Below are 20449 nucleotides of genomic sequence, written 5' to 3'. Positions count from 1 at the left end.
AACTATAGGACAGCCATCCACCTTACTGCCAGTAATGGCTACTTTCAGGTTTCCTTCTGGGGTCCAGAAGACTGAGGATTTCATGTGTCCTTGTATAGGACTGGCACCGCCATCTGGAGGGGGGCACATTCCTGTTCCATTCACCTGAGAACAGCTAAAGGCATCTATTTAGGCTGTTTAGACTGCTGCAACTTCTTGCCATACCATGCCTCTGCTTCTAAAGTCTCTTTCTCTATGAACTGTTTTAAGAATACAAGTAATGCCACTTGTCATATATTGAGCAATCACAAAGGTTTACATACTCGGCTAGACACTTAGTATGCATTATGTCAATCATTAGTCTCAAAATAATCCCCATCTGATAGATGAGAAAAGTGAGATTCTTGGAAATCACTTGGCTCTCCTATGTTTCACTGTAAATAAACAATGGGACTGAGATGCAAACCCACCCAGTCTCACTTCAGAGGATACACTGCTAACCAAGACATTACATCATGTAAGGGCTGGGATGGGCAAGGCCTTTCAATGCTGCCCGCCATGCTTACACTCTGGAACTTGTAGGCTCCATGCTTATTTCTAATTCTCTTTTGTACCAACTGTATTTTCTTATTTTCTATATTCTTGATACTTTGGTATCTGAGCTTTCCAGACTGGTGAGAGACAGCCCTCCTGAGGTTAACCACATCTTACAGATAACAAAAGACGTGCTCAGGAGTATGCCTTTCTTATCAGATTAACCAATACAGAGCCCTGACTCCATGCATCTTCCTTTTCTGCCTCATACACCCTGGAGATAATATTTCTCTTTCCTAATCACTATTGGGTTCTGGTATAGGATAACTGGAGACAGTTCTTAAACCTCATAGCCTACCAAATTTCAAACTAGCTAACCCTAAACCTATCTACCCTGTTGACCCTATCTTCTCACAATAATTACAATACACTCTCTTGCCCATTCTTCTCTCTTGCTCCCTTGACCCCCTGATATACCCTGGTATCTGGCTGAGGCCCTGCATCATGTACTGTACATCTGTACCTAGAATCTGTGATCAGATAAACTTAGTGTTTCACAAGTTATTTCTGTATCTGTGTCTTTCCTTATTGGATTGAAACAAATCCCAGATACATTTAAAAACCTCTTTGCTTCCTATACATTTTCTACCTGCGTTTTCTTCCAGGGTCCCCTTTTGTTAGAAATATAGTAGAAGAATCCCATAATACTGTTAATAATTCTGCTTTAATTCAGGCCACATCACATTCAGGTCACATATGTTTACTGAATGTCCATCATGGACCAGGCACTGTGATTGTCATTGGAGATAACATTCCTGCCAAATGACTCAGCTGCTACTCTCATGGAGATCCCAGTCTAGAAGCAGATACAGACAAGCCCACGGCAGTTACATAGTAGCCCATTGGGGACAGAGGTCAGAATAGGACATCATCAGGACACTGAGAAGGGGCATTATTTAAATCACCCCATTTTGGTCCTTCCATGCCATCAAGATCATATGCAGAGTTCTTAAGTGCCCCTTTGATTTTGCTATTTCCCAGCTGCATCTTATAAAGATGGGAAAGAAGTGGGAGTTGTAGTGCTCACAAAACCCTTATAAGTATTTTTAATATTATTTACATCTTTTAGATGCAGAGACAGAGGCTAAGAGAAGGTAAATCATGTAGCTGTAGCTACAGAAGTGGCAGACAATAGGAAAAAATATTGGAATTCACACTTGTATCATTCATAGCCTATACTTTTAAACATTTAACTATTTGACCATAACCTTGAGATAGGTAATCATCTAAGGGCCTCCACTTCTAACTGTATGCAAATAAATAGCTAAAATTTGAATATCCCTAAGGCCTAATATTGAACAGTTATTGAGTAGTGATTTATGAGGGATATCAGGTCGGGGACAGGCCTACCATTATTGCTAAAATTTTCCTACTATTCCTTCAGACTTAGTTTTTGTCATTCCTGCTTACCCAGCCCTATTTCCCAGCCAGGCTCAGGTTCTGGCAATTCTTGCAGCCCCAAGTTCTGCGAATCTACTTGCCTACTTGCTCCTGTAAATTTTATTTCTTGTGCCTCCTCTGTCATCCCCCTGCTGTCTCTCATACACATTTACCTCTCACTGGGACACATATGATTTCAGAGGGACCAACCAGAAGATTTGTACATTTGGGCATGGTGATGCATGCCTGTAATCCCAGTGGCTCAGGAGGCTGAGGCAGAAGGATCACAAATTCAAAGCCAGCCTCAGCAACTTAGCAAGGCCTTAAACAACTTAGCAAGACCCTGTCTCAAATAAAATATAAAACAGGGCTAGGGATTGTGGTCCAGTGGTTAAGTGTTCCTGGGTTCAATCCCTGATACAAAAAACAAGCTCTCCGAAAATTGTTGCTAGTCTCACTCATCCCTCTCCAATTTGGTTGGCCATTCTTTTGTTTTTGTTTTTTTGTGGTGCCAGGGATAGAACCCNAAAAAAATAAAAAAAAAAAAAAAAAAGACGTATATATAAGTCTGAAAATCAACTGAGTATAGACAAAATGAGAAATATAGAGCTTATCTATAGTCCAAGTGAGAAACAAGCAGAATCTCATTCACTATGGTGAAATGGGAACAGTCAGAGACTGCATTAATAGAAGTATGGGTATTTCTGAGAAAGGAGTAAAAGTTCCACTTTGCTCTGATCAGCTCAAATTAAAGGAAAGGAGTTAAGTTTGAATATCACAATTTAAAACATGGAAAAAATTGAGTTGCTTTGAGATAAGGCTGACAAATGGAAGTAAAGGATCTCAAAAACATTCCTGGTATATCCAATGAAAAAGGTTTAAAAATTTAACAAGCTAATAGAAGTCAGAGTGTTGGTTGCCTCTGGAGAGCATTAATGGGCAGGGAGCATGTGGGCAGCTTCTGAGGTGCTAAAAGTCTTCTTTTGGTTTGAGCTGGGCCTTTATGTTAAAGGTTCTTATTACAAAAATAGGAGAGGGGAAACCTTCAGAGGTGATGGCTATGATCATGGCATTATTTATGGTGATGGTTTCACAGGTATACATTTATCTTCCAACTAATCAAGAAGTCACTTTCAAAAAGTGTGAAAGATTTAAAAAAATAAAAATTCATTAGCATGCATAGCTCTGATGCCCTTCATGAGATTATTTCTACTAAACTTCAATACATTTCAAGATAGTCATGCCAAGTGAGGACAGAGGTTCAGGGAAACAGGCGCCAACCTCCCAAGCTGAAGGATGTAAACTGAAACCACTTTTCTGGAGGGCACTTTAGCAATAGATATCAAACACCTTAATCAGTTTCTTGGACCATGCTTTGCTAATGACTGCAGTGACTACAGTGTCTCATTAATTCAATTTAATTGGGCGAAGAATAAATGGTAGAATGTAAGATACTTGTAACGTACTTTAACAGGGAATGAGATATGAATATTCTCCTGAACATTCAGGAAGTTCCAGTAAAACTCAAACCATCTTCCCTGTCATATGCATTTAATTAGCAAATACCCTTTGGGGGGTGTTTTAAAATTGGAATAGGATCCACAAAAATAATAAGAAGCAGTAGGTTCTCTGAAGTAGCTCCATCCTCCCTCATTCACATTTGAATTCTTCCTATAGTTAACAAACCTTATCGCTGCACGTAGAATGAAAGCCATCTTTCATTTAATTCTGATAACCCAGGACATTAAATGATAAGGGACTCTTCCAAAGCCTTTGGACGCTTCATTTTTCCTGTACTGCCTACCATTCTGAGGTTGGGCCATGCGTCGAGACATCTGACCAGCTAGAGATGCAAGGTGCCAGGTAACAGTGGGGCACTGTGAAGTGGGGCTCTTACCGTCTGCAATGAAATGCTCAGGTACATGCAGAGTCACCTTCACAGTGAGTGGACAGGACATCTGGCTGCCACACACCATAGCCAGGATGCAGGAGCTCACCGCAATCAGTGTCAGGGCTGTCTTGTTCATTGGACTCTTCAGTAAACCTGGTGACACAAACACACATAATTCCATGAGGTGAGGAAATGGGGACAACATGGCATTTGGGAATCCTATTATTTACAGAATGGGAATCTGAAAAAAGGAGGAGGGGAAAAACTCTCATCTTTTTCAACCTTTGCATATCCTTATTTGGTCTTGGTTTAATTCCCTTGACAAATGAGTTTATGATTTCTTTGGGGGAACAATACAAAAAACAAGCTCTCCGAAAATTGTTGCTAGTCTCACTCATCCCTCTCCAATTTGGTTGGCCATTCTTTTGTTTTTGTTTTTTTGTGGTGCCAGGGATAGAACCCAGGGCCTCAGGCATGCTAGACACATGCTTTACCTCTAAGCTACATTCCCAGCCCTTTTAAAAAATATTTTATTTAGAGACAGGGTCTTGCTGAATTGCTCAGGGCCTCCCTAAGCTACTGAGGCTGGCTTTGAACTTATGAACCTCCTGCATTAGCCTCAGCCTCAGCCTCTCGAGCAGCTAGGATTACAGACATGTACCACCAAGGCTGGCAGCCATTTCAAGATTGATTTATTGAAATATAACAATAATAAACCCATTAGACATTAATATAAAGAACATATATTTTCTAAATCAAAACTGAAAAGCATGGCATCATCTTACATTTTTTATAGCTCCTTTCAATATCTTTCTTAATATAAGGAAGCTAGATTTTCACCCCCTTCCCCGTAGCCATTCTTGATAATCATGAGGTGATACCAAACTCTCCACTCTCTCTAGAAACAAGTGGGATGGCATTGTGTTGCTGAATTTAGCAGGGGCAATGGGATGAGTGTGTGCCTTGGTGTTGGATAATCCTAGGTTTACAGTTAGGCTTTAGTCCTCTCAGGCTGTGTGATCTGCTTCACTTTCCAAACCTCAGTAGAAGAGGCCCCTCACAGGACTCCAGAGATGACCACCTGACATAATGTGCTTGATGTCTGTCCTCTGGAAGGGTCTCACAGATAGCCATTCAATAGCATTTACTGAGCACCTACTTTGTGAGATGCATATAGGGCAAAATAAGAATAGCCCCTGTTCTTCAGGAATTTATAGGTTAGAACAAAAGCAAGCATATGCACAGTTAATTGGCTTCCAAGAAAAATTGTGTAAGACCTAGACAAGAGGATTGAGTGTGGGGAGGCGAATTTTACATGGGAAAATTAAAGACAATTTAATGGATGCAGTGGAATGAGTCGATTGTCTTGGCATGGCTAGGAGTGCGTTGGGCCAGCAAAAAGATCTGAGTCCCAGTTTGTTTCTCAAGCTTTGGGCTTTGCTCTTGACATATGTTTTCAAGGGTTTGATTACCAGCTTTAGAACAATACCTCCAAAATTTCTGTTACCTGCTGAGCTTTTCTTTTGAGTAAACTTCTCTCCCTGAACCTCCTGACTCTCTGTGGACATCACACAAACATGTCAAATTTAATCCACTCAACAAAGGGCTCATTATCTTCTCATTAAAGCCCCCTCCTCTTCCTGAGCTCCTTAATGTACTGACAGCATCTCAGAAGGTCATGCACGTAGATGTCATCATTTAGACTTCTGTTTTCCTCCTTTATAGAAATGAAAGTCACCCAGCCCTATTTATTCCATGTCGTTGGCATTTTCACATCCTGTCCCCTTCTCTCCTAGTGTCTGTGTGCTTGCAGGATGAGGGAGGTGTGGGCATATCTGTCCACTGCAACTCCTGCTGAAACCCCTTGAGCTGTTTTACAGTGTCTGGTCACAGGAAATGATCTGTGCCCATTAGCCTGGCATCTGCAGCCTTTCATGATGACTCCTACGTTCATACCTCCTCTGCAGTCTCCTGCCTGGCCGAGGTGTCGGCAGGGCTGGATTGGTGCGATGCCCTCACAGTCAGCCTCTCCATCAGGTTAATACTGGTGTAGGTCTTATTTCTTTGGATAGAGCTCTGCTCATTTCCTTGTCTCCCTCCCCAACACTATTTGAGGTTCATCATAAATGTAAATCCTTCATTGATTGTGTTTCCCTGAATATCTTATTCCAAACTCTAGAATCTAGTGTATAGATCATGAGAAAAAGCACCATGTCCTTTGCTTGTCATTTTGTCCCAGTGCCTCACCCAGTGTCTGGCACATGGTAGAATCTCACTACATGCATGATCACTTCCAGGAATGTTAGTGACGGCATGACGCAGACCAAAAGAAATGCCAAACTAACATGGCCACGCTAATGGGTTCCAGTGGAAGAAGAGCCTCATAACAGCGCACACGAAGATTGCTTTATGGATGTTATTTTTCTGAATAAACAGTGAGCAGCTTGAGGAAAGAGATTGCATCTTCTCTGTCTTTGGTCTCTCATGCACAGCTTGCTGCCTGGAACCAAGAAGTTGGTTAGTTGAAGAATAGGATCCTTGTCTTTATTCCCAGTCCTAAGATAACGTACAGTATTGTAGGGACTATTCACACATTTGCAGTTGTTACAGTTGTACAATAAATGCTAACTGGAAGAATCAGTTAAATAATAAGATGGTTCTAGTGTCAGAAGATGGGAAATCCCTAAAACCTAAAATGACCACAGGGAAAAAAAAAGCAACAAGTTTTATCTTTTATTTGAGCACCATAAGAGGCTGTTTCAAACCCAAATAATAAAAACAGTTTAGTAATATAAACAAGCTAACATCAATATTTTCTACTAGAAAGAAGGCAGACTAGCTTCAGTTGGTGTCATGCATAGATCTCATCTTAAAATGTCAACATATTATTACTCCAAGCCTGATTACATAACAAATCTCTCCCAAACAACTGATACCAGTTTCTACTTGAGATTCTGTGGACCCTACTCTGGGGGAAGGAATATCTGAGGATAAGTCCTGCAAGGACAGATTCTTGGTTCTAATTCTTGGTGTGATAGGGAGTAGGAGGTTCTTGGCACTGGGGAATGAATGCCCTGGCCAGCCAGGCATGGAAAAGCACCTGTGCACCCCCCAAGAAAGCATTTCTCATCCTTGGACCCTATAGCCACAGAATCATATATGGCCAAGACATTCCTTTTACTAATTAACCAACTATTAGAAATACCACCTAGGCTCCATGGAACTGACTCCTGGGAAGATGGCTGAGGAGTAGGAGTGGGATTGCTCCTACTCCCTTGCTGGGCCCTGGCTGAACCAATGGTATCACCTAGGTCACTTAAATCATTCCAGTAACCCATGGTCTTTAAGAGTCAACGTGGGAGGTGAAGTCTCCTTAGCTTATCTAGATGTGGTTTTTCACTGAGAAAATAGGAATAAAATGACTTATCCCTTGAAAGTGTTGGAAGAACTGAATGAGACAGTAAGCTTCAAAGGCTCAGCATGGTTTCTGTCCTATGGTAGGCCCTGGGTGAGCAATATTTCCCTAACCATATATAGTTATTTTTCTCATCACTGAGGGCAAAATCCAGATCAAAATATATAATAATTATCATATTATTAACATGATAATTCCCAATTATCATATTAGGAACTGAATTATTCTTTACAAGAACAGAAAACAAAAGGAGAAGATAGTGAAGGAGGGAAACATGAAGAGGGAGAAAGTGAGAAGGAGAATAAGAACGGACAGCATCCTGGGGCAGTCGCTTACTCAGAGAAGGTCTGAATCACCACAGTTTTCTCTGAAGTCCAGGAGGAAGAAAGCACACTGGCCAAGCTTGCTCTAAGGCCAGCTGCCCATGGAGCAGTCACTGGGGTTTGGGGAGTTGCCATGGCAACCGGAAACTTCACAGTGGGACTCAAACAAAGGTGACTTCTTAAGAGTTGCTGGTCCATGGAACTGAACATAAGCACTTGGCTCCAGTGAGTTAGAGGGTAGCAAGCTAGAAAATATATATATATCCCATAATGTCTACCCCGTCCCCATGCCAACGCTGCAAAGCACTCGCATTGCAAGAAGTAGGAAAGGGAACCTCCATTTGGGGATTGCTCACTACGATCCATCCATCACTTCCCATGAATCTTTTAGAAATAATTTTTAGTTGTAAGTGGACCTATATTTATTTATATGCAGTGCTAAGAATCAAACCCAGTGCCTCTCACATGCCAGGCAAGTGCTCTACACCACTGAGCCTCAACCCCAGCCCCCAGCCCATTAATTTTTATTGAATATCATCTCTTCCTGGGCACTACTCTAGGCATGAGGGAAATGATAATGAACACAACAGCCAATGTTTTTGAAGCTTACATGGGGGTGGGCACCAACCCATTTCATTCTCAGGGCAAATTGTTGCCACTATCTCCATTTGACACAGAAGTACAGGGCAATGAAATGACTTAGCTAAGGTCACTCAATTTGTATGAGTCAGAGACTGAATTAGAACCAGTCCTGTTCTATCCTTTCCCTGTGTCACATTACTGCCCCCTTTATCACAGGACAAGGGTTCCAGGATGAAACCTGTGTAACACTCGTCAATTGATCCAACCCTTATAAGTCAAAATGTCTCCATGAGAAAACGGAAAAAGAGATCTTCATTCAGAACTTATGTGAGGCTGGAAAAGATCACAGATGTAATTAGTTAAAAAAAAAAAAACAGTAAATAAAAGTTCCAGTCACAACATGGGTCTCCTCAGATGGCCATGGTCATAGTTCCCTTTGGTTCACATCCCCGTTCACAGTCACCTCCCTGTCACTACAGGGGATATTGATTGTTGAGGCTGGAGAAAGCTAATAATCTAATTTTCCTTTCATTTCCCCTCTCATACCCTTCAACTCCTATCAAGGTAGGAGAGGATGGCATAAAATGCATGGCTTGAGAAATTCGACTGGAAATAACTTGGCATTGTTGGTCCACACACTGCCTATAATTTGGGGTTTGATTGATTCTTGGTTTGGAAATGCCAGGTTGAGAGAAGAAAATCAAATTTAAGTTAAATTTGAAATTGAATCAATCACTTCTTACAATGAAGAAAATAGATCTAACCCCATCAGACCATTGTGCGTGGAAAACTTAAAGCTGCTACACTCCCATTGATTCCTTCCTCCTGATATCCCCAAGGGCTGAAAGACTAGGTCCGATGTTGAGAAGCAATTATTTTATTTAAATGGCATACGGCACTGTGGTGAAGGGTGTGGATTCTAGGCACTCAGGATGGTGGAGGACACAGGAGGTAGAAAGATCACTTAGAAGAGTCTCAACTTTGCTTTTAGACATGGGAATTTCAATGCAAACCTGTCCCTTTAATAGCTGTCTAACTTTCGGCAACCTACAGTTTTTAAATCTCTGAACCTCAGTTTTTAAATCTACGATGTGGCAATGATAATGTCTAACGAGTAAAGAAGCTGTTTGAATTACACGGGACATACTAATTACAGTATAAAGCGCTGAGCCCGACATAGACCTTGGGCCCTGTAAGCTCTCGGTATCTGCCCTTTTCTCTTGCTTTCTCAAAACCTCACTGCCTATCACTTGGCATCTACCTGGACATCGCAGAACCTTTTACTCATGCTGGGATTCTGGCTTTTACACTTGGCTGCTGACCCCTGTGGACAAGTCACCTTATGCCTCCAAATCTCAATGTCCTTATCTGGAGTTAATTCATTCAAACATAGTTATTTAATATGCATCCACTATATGCCAGACCTTATATTGAGTGCCCTCCTATTATTTCCCATGCCTATAGCATGCTTGAATATAGTAGATGCTCAGTGGACATCTTTTCAATGAATGAGTAAAAGCCGAAATGTTTCCCTTTCTACCAAGAGATGTCAGTAGTGGAATATGGTTGTTTTTCTACTAGCCAAATGTATTCACTCACTTTTTTTCTGGTAAGCATTGGTACCTGTCTAGTCAAAAATAATTTTAAAAAGCCTCTACTGAAGCTCCAATCTGCTTGCACATCAGGGTGACCATGGCAGATCTCTGGAGTGCCTCATTAACCTCGCTGAGTGCCTCATGGGATTCCTGCAGCACCTGAGCTCCAGAAACTCTGTGCCTCTCTGCTGTATTTCTGGAAACTAAAATTGGGACACCTTGTCTGACAAGTGCAGGTGTCATGCTAGAGGCAGGAAGAAAGAATATTTGAAACTGGAGTTTTCTTATAAACTCTAGAGTGTGGTCCTTATATCCTCAGCCTGTTTCTGATGTCTGCATTCTCCACAAACTTCAGGGGGATGTCTCCATATGGGGCACCTTTCCTTCTTCCTCCCCTCTTAGATCCATGGCTCCCCCAAACCCTTATCTCTGAATTGAACTAGCTGTTTTTGCTCTTTTTCCTTGGCACTCGCCCATCCATGGTATCCTTTAAATGATACATAATTCCCTACATCTCTCATCCGTCATAGATTTGTTCTCTAAGATCTGGTTATGTGTGCATCCAGCCCTTGTTTGAGTACTTCCAGAGACAGCAAACTTAACCCTTAACAAGCAGCAATCCAAGTCTCAGTTTAATGTCTAAATAATTCTTGAATCTCACTCTATGAGCCAACTTCTGCTGTTCAGGTTAAATAGGATGTATTGATACCCCCTCTTTGGGGCAGTTATTTTAGTCAGTTAGAATGGCAATTTGTTTGTCTTGTACTTTCTGTCCTCCAAACCACATATTGCTAATTTTCATTTATTTTTCTAAAGTTACATTTTCAATCTCTTTATAATACTGTATAAAAATTGGCTTGGTGGGGCGGAAGGGGAGAGAAGGTACTGAAGAATGAGATTGATCAAATTATATTATGTGCATGTATCAATATAGCATAATGAGTCCTACTTTATTAATTATAATAAAAATTATATAAAATTAATTAATTATATAAAATTAATTATAATGCAACAATGAAAAGTAAATAAAATTTGAAGAAAAAAATGTCATCATTGTCATCATCATCCACAAAAACTTATGTGCCAGACAATATAAGTAAAATTTTTCATTTTACTTATAGTTATCATTTCATCTTCACAGAAACTTCAAGAGATAGTTTCCTTTTACTATCTACATTTTGCATGGGATACAATTGAGACTGTCAATTGCCAAAGGTCATAGCATTCAAAGGTAAGGGAGCTGAATGGGAAACCCATTGACCAGTGTGTCCAAGCTGATAACCATTCCATCCAAGATCTCTGTCAACCTGCTAGATGTAGCCTGTGGGAACCATGGGTGGACCCAGGTGGCCTCATTGTCCCCCCTGATGCTGACCACAGTTCTTCAAAGGAACCTTTCTGCATCACAATAAGGAATTTTAAAAGGCTAATAAAAGCAAGCTAGGGAAAAAAAAGGAAGCTAGGCTGTTAACTCCTCTTCCTATAGCTCCTGAAAATACCTGTCCTCACTGTGCTCCTTGAGGCCAACCATCATCTGTAAGGCCACAGGGGGACACCATTGGTGGCTCTGCTCCATGCATAAGGAATGTTTCTATAGCTCAGCCTTGGATTGTGGCATCCTATTGAAATTAAAGCCACTGGAGCAGACACAGGGGCTGTAGACAGTTGGGTATTTGAGTGTCTCTATGGCAGTTTAGGAGATATGTTTGCAAAGTCAAAGGTAACCCAAGGTGGTGACAAGAGTGTGGGTCATGAAGATGTAATAATGGTGCCAGTGTCTTTTAATTCTTCTTGGTTTATAAATTGCTCTCAAATATCTGTCTTTTCACCAAAATTCTAAGTTCTATTCCCAGTAGACAAATGAAGAATCAGAGACTTTATGGTGAACGCACATTCAAACATTGAGGAATTACTGGGCCAAAAACCATAAGGGCAAGCACTCTGTCCATGACGCTGTGCTATAAGTGTCTGACCCAGGTCTCATGGGCTGAGTGTGAAGGTAGGATTATCGCATTTGCCAGCAAATGGATGGATCTGGAGACTATCACACTACATGAAATAACCCAGTTCCCAAAGCCAAAGGTCAAATGTTTTCTCTGGTATGTGAAAGCTAATCCACAATAAGGAGAATGGTGATGGGAAGAATAGAAGTGCAATAGATTAGACAATGAGGAATAGAGGAAAGGGAGGGGGGTAAGAAAAGGAAAGACAGTGGAATAAAAAAAAAGAAAGAAAGAATTTGTGCCCCTGCCTCCTGTTCCAATCCTCTCCAAATATATCCAAATGCCTCAAAGAGCTGGTGTAGTAATTTCCACATAACAAGATGTTTCATGAAAAGAAAATTCTTCCATATTCAAAAACATGAGCTAGCATACTGCATTCTGCACTTCCTCTTAAAGTGCCAGAGTATATATTTGGTATTAAAAACCCCAAAAAGGTTTTCATTAAATTCTTCTGAATTTAACTTCTTTCCCAAAATATCAATATAATTGCAGAAACATCCTTGTATGGAACAAATCAGGGAAACAATGAGTAGTTTAATAATTTATACAAAGATTGCTGTAATACTAGCAGATATTAGTAATGAACTGTTGCTGGCTCTGTGATTACATGTGCATCATTCTATGTGAACTTCTTAAGAACCTGCAAAGGCAGGTGTTGTTACCTCCATTTCAAGACTTAATGGGTTATAGGGAAATAATGGAGAAAAGTTTCACTGTCAGTCTTGTCTGATTCCAATGTCTATATGCCTCTGGTTTCCAAGAAGAAAATAGAGTTTCAAATTCACAGGAAAATATGTGCAAAGAAGGGAAAGAAGCAGATACAAGAGGCCAGTTCAGGAGGTTAAAGACTATTCCGCTTATATTTAGCAGGCTGATGGAATGCATTAGGGAAAGAAAAAGATGCTGTACTCAATAGGTTGAAATTGCAGTGTGCAGATGAGAAACAGTAGAGAGGATGATCCGAAAGATTTCTCAAGTTCTAGAAAAGCTCAGAAATAAATGGGAAAGAGGGAAGGAAGGAAAAGTGGCAGATGGGTTTCAGATTCACAAGTGATCATCAGCTGGTATTAACTTACAAAAATTTACTTTTAAAGACATTGGTGGATGATTCCTGTGTTATCCCTCTCAGAGTATGGACTGTCTAGATATATCCCCATTTCAGGCCCCTCCAGTGATGGAAGAGAGAGAGGCAAAGAGGAGCTAAGGCCCAGCAGTGATACCCAGACAGCAAATGTGCAGTCACTTTCCCTTGCTACTGTAAAAGATAAGGCCCAGTTATCATCACTCAGTTCCATCAAAGGCACCTTTCTAGCTCCTTTGTTCTTAGAACTTGCTGAAGAAGTTACTGTCCTGTCCCCCTAGGTGATGTCAGAGGACCTTGGTCCACAGTTTGTTAGAGCAGGAGCAGGGAAATAATGTTTGCTGTGAATTCAGTATTTACTACACCTGTTGTTGGATGCTTTACCTGCAGAATTTTTCATTTTCTACATGCCCACTGTAAGCTCTAGGCAATGCTGCCCTTATTTGAAGTTCAGGGAAATGGAAGTTCAGAGTATTTGACGGATTTGTGTGGAGTCTCTGAACCAGTAAGGACAGAGATGGAATATGAACCAAGACCTGCTGACGTCCAATCTCAGCATTCCTGCCACACATCCACAGCTTGCTCTGACCCCATGGATTGGTGGTGACTGGGGGTGACCACATATTTTTAAAATCAGGGAGTTTCCTCAAGTCTCTGCACTCCCTCTTACTCACCCCTTTCTCCCAATACTCAGACCAAACCAAAGAGCTAATGGAAAACAGGGTTTTGCCTGATCATCCATAAACCCTCTGCTGCAGTTGTATTTGTCTGTCCTTTCCCTTGTTACTGGCCACATACATTCTCTACCCCATATGTTGTCCTTCCTGCTTTTCTCAGCATGTCTAAGGTATATAGCTTTTGAAGATGCAAGAGAATTCCTATCTCCTGGAAGTTGACCTTATCACTGTAACTCACAGGAACCCAGTAGTTTCCCTAACTGTTCTCTCAGATGTCATCTGTTCTAATTTGAATCACAGGATCTCAGAACAACAGGGAACTCCAAGGACTCTGACCTCAATATGTTAAACAAGGCAATAATTCCCTGCAAAGCTCCCCCATGTCCCTTCAGCCTGAACCTGAACATCTCTGAAACACATCTAACCAATGATCATGATGGTAATAATAATAATGACATCTTTTCCTAAGCACTTGGTATGTATGACACATTGCTTTAAATAATTTAAAGATATTAATTTATTTGATCAATTGTAAAGCTTTGCTAGCTTCTCATTTTATAAATGAGAAAATTGAATTTAGCTTAAGACTAGAGAACTATTGAGACTCTAAACCAGGGTTCAAATCCAGATCTGGATACCAAATCTCTTAACAGTATCACTGGTAACCTTCAGTGGGAGAACTATCAATGTGGAATGGAAATCTCCTACAACTCTAACCAGGTGAACACATTCCTGCCCTCAACAGTTGCACTAACAGGTCACTACTCTCCAAGGTAGCTCTTTGGTTCTGAAGTTGGAAAACAGGTTCCCCATCCTTCTTTTTTGCCAACAGATTCAGTCATCTGTGTCTCAAACAAAGGAAGCAACCATGGAGCCAGGAAAAACAGAGATGGAGGCGCTCCCTTCAGATCAGTTGGTCTAACCCATTGTGCTAAAAGTTAGGAGGAGGGAGAACACATTTGACCAGAGCAGAACTAGAGCATGTTGGTCCCAGCTCTCATAACAATGTCCCCTGATACACCTCTGAGGAGTCATTGTCAACTTTTCTTACCTTAACCAATATCTCCTGGAACAATGACAATATATTTAACAACTTTCACATTCCCTGTGGCACTGGAAATGAGCATCCCACAGATAACTGGATGTTAGATTAATCCAATTAGTATATTTTGGTTACTACCAACACATGGTCAAGATGAACCAAACCCAAATATTTCCCCAAAAGGTCCTTCACAGACTGGTGCATAGTAGATTATAGTAATGGAAAGAATATTGACTTTGGAGTCAGATAAACTAAGGTTCAAATCCCAGTCTGGTTAGGTTTCTGGTTGACTTTCACCAGGTCCCCTTTTCCTCATCTGTTAAACAGGAAGGACATCTACTCCATAGGGCCATTAGAAGGATGAAATAGAAATATTCACCTGAAAGAAACAGCTCAGTGGATAGATTTCTTCTTCTCCTTCTCTTATTCCTCCTCCTTTTCTTTCTTTATCATCACCATGATCATCATTAAATGTAAGAACAATAAATATAATCACTGACCTTTGTATCCAAGAGCCCCCAGCAGAAACTCAGGAAGGCTCAGAGTGAATAAAAGACCATGTGACCTGGGGATGGGGAATTGAAGTCAAGAGAAAGTCCAAACACATGCAGAGCACCTATGCTGTGCTAATCCTCGGCTAGCCCCTTCTAACCCATTGTTGGACAGCAACCCTTGGATCCTCACTTTATGGATCAGGAAACTTGAGCTCAGGGAAGAAAAATGATCTGCTCAAGGTCACATGCTTGGTCAGCTACAGAGCTGGTCCATGCTGCTCAGATCTACGTGCTGCTCTAAACAGGATACAGACAAGCGGTCTAAGTTCTGAAGAAGGCAATCAAGATTGGACCAGAGATCATGTCAGGAGAGGACACCGGATGAAGGATCTGAGGTATTTCACCCTAAAATTTGAAAGTCTCAGCCAGAAGGGCCTAGAGATGAAAAAAACATTCACATATAGAATAAGGCAAGGGAAGCAGACATCCTACAGGGGTGTCCATTGTGAACCAAGTGGGGAGGGGGTATGCAGGTACTTCACCTGCATTATTTCACTTGCTCTCTAAAATAATCCTCAGAGGTCAATTCCATATCCCCATGTTATAAATGAGGAAAATGAAGCTCAGGGGGTCAGACATTGCTATAAGTTACACAAACAGGCACCAGGATTCACACCAGGGCTGTTCAGCCCTGTGACAGCCTGGCTCTTCTTAGCTGTTGCTGGGCTTGTTTGCCATCAAGGTCACTTGTAGGCAAAAGAAACTGTGAGAAGCATCAGGTTAGGCAGCTGGCTCCAAGCCTCTTATTCCATGCATACACCCTCTCTTTCTGGCAAAGGAAAGCACCAGGGCCCAGTGGGGGGACAGATCACTCTGTCCCTTCCCAGGGGTTCATCAGAACAGCACCTGGAGTCTTCATTAGAATGCACATGCCCATCTTCAAGTTAGGAGCATATCTTCTGGTTTCTCAACCTATTCCCTCCTCTTCAGACCACTAACATTTCCACAAAAGCACGTCTGCATTGTGTTTAAACAGCCATCTGGAGATAAACAGCTTTGCCTTTAGACCTTTGAGGAGGGAATATAAAAGGATAAAAGAAGAAAAAAAAAAAAAGAGAGAGAGAGGAAAAAAATGTTCTGCAAGGCATTTCTGCCCAAGCACATTTTCACATAGAGGCCACTACCCATTTCAGGCTGACATTCTGGACCTAAACCTTTCACGTCTGCTGGTTTCAATATGCCACCTCCAAAAAAGCAATAGTTGTCTTAGCCCAGGGGACATTCTAGACCCACTTTCTGTTGTATTTTTAGTGTCAAGGAAGTGCCTGAGGGCTGTGCAAAGAGCTCTATTCTGTGAGTCCGGAGCCCAACTTTTAATACAGGCTCTGCCATTCCTCACTGTGTCTTTGAACAAATCCCTTACACTTGCAGGACTTCTCTCTCTCCATTCATAACAGGAGGAAATGCATTCATCAATCAATATTTATTGTGTGCCCACTTTGTGCTGAGCTCTGAGCTATAAGCTAAGGATATAGAGATTAAAGTCATCAAGGGTTTCAATGCCCAGTGGGGTAGTGGGCCCCTGAACAGAGGTGGCAGAGGTCAGAGCAGAGGAGTAAACCTGAACCCAGATTTGAGGATCATAGAATTACTGCCAAAAGTTGAGGCTAGTAACATACATGACACTTGGCTGGTGGAGAACAAAGGACACGCAGTTTAGCAGAGGGTACAGCAGGACTTGCAGGTAAACTGGAGGAATAGGGATATTAGATATTAGGTGCAGGGAGTGCACTATGGGAAGTGATAGCCAGAGAGCTGGGAGGAAGAGATCACAAAGGAAGTCATGGCCCACCACAAGGAGAGTGGACTTTGTCCTAGATGATGTCTTCAGTCCTTGCAGGCAAGCTGTCCCACCAGCGTGCAAAACCCAAACACATATTCATGTATTCACTCTGTCAACCAAAATGTGGTTAATTATTGACTAAGAGGCTGCAATGCATTGGGTGCTGGACATACAGCAGGGGCCTCATAATCCCAAAGGGTGAACAATCAAATATATCAGGATCTAAAAACCTTGTGACAAAGGACAGGTTCTACATCTACATCTGGGAGAGGAAACAAAGGCACTTGGAATAGAGGGAGGGACCTTACTCTGCAAAGACAGGTTATAAGAGTATCAGAGGATTTTCTTTTATACCAGATGAAGCTGAAGAATTATATTCATGGGTAGAATTATGGCACCCAAAGTTCAGTGAGAAGTCACTCTTCAAGTATATGGGTATGAACAAGCCTATGTCACCCAAAACGAAAGGAAGATTTGGTTTGGAGAAAAGGAAACAGGGAGAAGGATGGAAGCATGCGGCTTCTAAAAGGTTTCCAGTGGTCTTTGCCTCCAGGTGTTGAAGTTCTTGTAAAGAATTACAACCCGCTGGTGACTTGTTTCTCTCAAGCAGAATTTAGCAGAAGCTGTGAGATGTCACCGCCTGTACTGGGTTCCAGTTACGCACACACTGTCATCGACTGTCTCACTTTCTGGTTCTGGTCAAGCCAGATGCCATGCTGTAGGGTCACCTTGGAGGGGCCCACAGGGCAAGGAGCAGAGGGTGGCCTTTGGCTAACAGCTCTCAAGGAAACTCATCTTGCCAACAACCATATAAGTAAGCTGGCAAGCAATCCTTCCTCAGTTGAGCGTTGAAATGGCTGTAGCTCTGGTGGACAACTTTATGGAAGCCCTGTGAGAAGTGTTCTTGAGCCAGAGGACCAGTTGGGTAGTATCCGAATTCCTAACCATAAAACCTGTGAGATAATTAAATGCTCGTTGTTTAAAACTGCTTGTTGTTTAAAACTGCTAGATATAAATATGGCAATACATGGCTAATACCAGGATCTACTTAAGCCCTTAACAGGGAGGCTGAGAAGTTTCTATTTTGAGCTGGAGACTAACATACCTTCAAGTTCAGAAGAATTACTCCATAATTAAAAAAAAAAAATTCCCCAAGCTCAGGATCCGAGTTGAACCACGGGCAAGTCACAGGATTTGTAAAGGAGCTAGGTGGAGTCCTTGGAGGAGCATAGTCAAGAAGGCCAAGAGGAGGTGTAAATATCCTGGACTGGGATAAACGCTTGGTGGTTTTGCTGAAGTCGTTACAACCTGTAAGATCTGAGAGGAGGCAGCCCCTGAAAACTGCTTGACAAAATCAGGGCTGGCTTCACAGAGGAGGAAGGGACTGAGCTGCTTTCTTTTATCACTACAAAGTAGTGTCTGAAAGATTCTGTGTTCACACATCAAGCCTAGAAGCCGAATTGCTGAAATAGAAGGCCTGTAAGGTCCGTAATCAGAGAAATTGTGTTTGAAATGCAGCTCAATAATTTCTTAACACTGTGAATTTAGGAAGTCATAAAGAGAAAGAGCTCAGAACATGGCCCTTAGAGTCCCGCAGGGCTAGGATCAAGCACCAGCACCATTCGTTACTGGTTGAGGATGTTGCTACAAGTAATCTTATCTTTCAAAGCGTCCGTGTCCTCATTTGTAAAACAGAAATAATTAAAATACCCACTTCACAAGATTACTTGATTTAAACCAAGAAGTTGTTAGCACAGTGGCTGATAATAAGAAAGCTTGATAAGTGTCAGCTAATATAGCCGGGAAAGTTACTTAACTTCTTTATGACTCTACGCATGCAAAGTCTCCAGTACATTGCTCAAGATATTTTGAGTGACTGCAAGCAACTCTACTTGCTATCACTATTACTGGCAGATAATAAATGTTCATTGTTCTAAGTAGAGACCCTGGATCCTGCAAATTTCCACAGTTCCTCCCAGCCATGGGACTGTTCAGTAATGATGTATCCAAGTCACACACTTTGTTCAGTTATAAAAACAGTCCCTCTGTACTGTCCCTAGGGGCTCTCATTTCCATGTCCAGGGATGGAGGGGCACAGTACAGTAGGAACTGAGGCATCATTAAGGTAGAGATGGCAGGGACAAGGTAGTGGTGGTTCCCTAAGTAACTATAATTCAGGTGCTACACACACCTGGAGCTTCCTACATGTGCTGTTAAATTTATGGGAGAGCAATAATAGTAATAACGTTAGCGCATATTTATTTATAAAATGCCCACACCTGAACAGACTTAAGAGCTCAAATAGAAACCCTACTAAATTTTATAGAAATCTATGTATACGTGTGAAGATGCGAATGTATGAATAAGTGTATAAGAAGAGATAAGGATGTAGGTGTGCTTAGAGTAGAAGTAACAACAGCCCTGGGAACCATAACTATGAGTTTCCTCTTCCATTTCAATTGTCAAGGAAGACCAGCATCATTAGCAACACTGCTGCCTTCTTGGTTTTCCCCTAGTCAGCAGCTCACAGAGTGGAAAATACAATCGCAAAAGTCAGCTGGGTTCAAATTCCCAGATATACCAGTTTCTGGCAACAGAACCTTGAAGTGGTCATTTTTGTTTTTTGTTTTTGCAATATCAGGTTCTTCAAAGGAAAAAATGTGCATAATCATACTTTGATCCTACAATGGACGATAGACGCTACTTCCATCCTTCCTTCCTTCTACAAAGTGCAAAGCACAGAATATAACAAATTGCATTTTTTTAACAGACTAACCACCCAATTGACTAGTTGCAAAGTTTATTTAGCAAAGTTGCATAACCAGGTAGAGAGGAGTATAGAATTTGCCCTTCCAACATGTGACTCTGTGTTTCTTAAGGACACAGTCCCTGCCTTACTTTCTCTAACTGAGAAACTGCTACTGGGTATCAGCTAGATTAATATTTTGTTAACGAATAAATTGATAAATGGATGAATAAATGAGTGAGTGAATGGAGAGTGCCCTGAACCAATTACTTTTTTACAGAGAGAGGGAACAGGTTTCATGGGCTCTTCTGAAAGGAAGGGAAATAAAATTCAGTCATTATCTCCTTGGTGCAGAGAATGAGGTGAGCAAGAGTTCCAGCAGAAATATCATTTTGTCTCATAATAATAATAATAATAAAAGAGCAGTAACCATGTTTAAGTACTTACTCTGTCCTGAGAACTGGACAAAATGCCTTGCATGGAACATTCTCTTATCATCTCTGCTACAACTCTGATGGAGTTATGGTTACTATAGTCATTTTATAGAGGATAAAATTAAGTCTACATAAATGAAATATCATATATATGATCACCCAACTAATAAAAATTGAACCCGAGATGTCTGACCCTAAGGCACAGCCTCTGAACTCCAGCAACACCACCTCCCAGGTGACAGACTTCTGACCCATGAGAGAAGACCTCCACATAGAGCAGAAATTAAGCCAGACACCCTGCCAAGCACAGGAAGGCTAAATGGAAACACTGTAGACTTCATCCTCATGAAGTTTCCAGTCTGCGGGGGAC

At 41.4% G+C, this 20449-nt stretch overlaps 1 protein-coding gene across 4 annotated transcripts in view; it reads right to left on the bottom strand.

Annotated features, from left to right (window-relative positions):
• Astn2 (astrotactin 2) overlaps positions 1 to 20449 on the bottom strand; it is a 698452-nt gene that overhangs the window by 358677 nt on the left and 319326 nt on the right. For all 4 annotated transcript variants that reach the window (XM_048813212.1, XM_048813214.1, XM_048813213.1 and 1 more), the window contains one exon: positions 3851 to 3997. In XM_048813212.1, coding sequence (XP_048669169.1) covers positions 3851 to 3997 — 147 coding nt within the window. The remainder of the gene's footprint in view (positions 1 to 3850; positions 3998 to 20449) is intronic.

The sequence above is a fragment of the Marmota marmota genome, unplaced genomic scaffold, assembly GCF_001458135.2.
Source record: "Marmota marmota marmota unplaced genomic scaffold, marMar, whole genome shotgun sequence".
Taxonomy (NCBI): Eukaryota; Metazoa; Chordata; class Mammalia; order Rodentia; family Sciuridae; genus Marmota; species Marmota marmota.
Note: the sequence above shows the minus strand (reverse complement) of the source record. Positions and strands in the feature narration are given on the sequence as shown.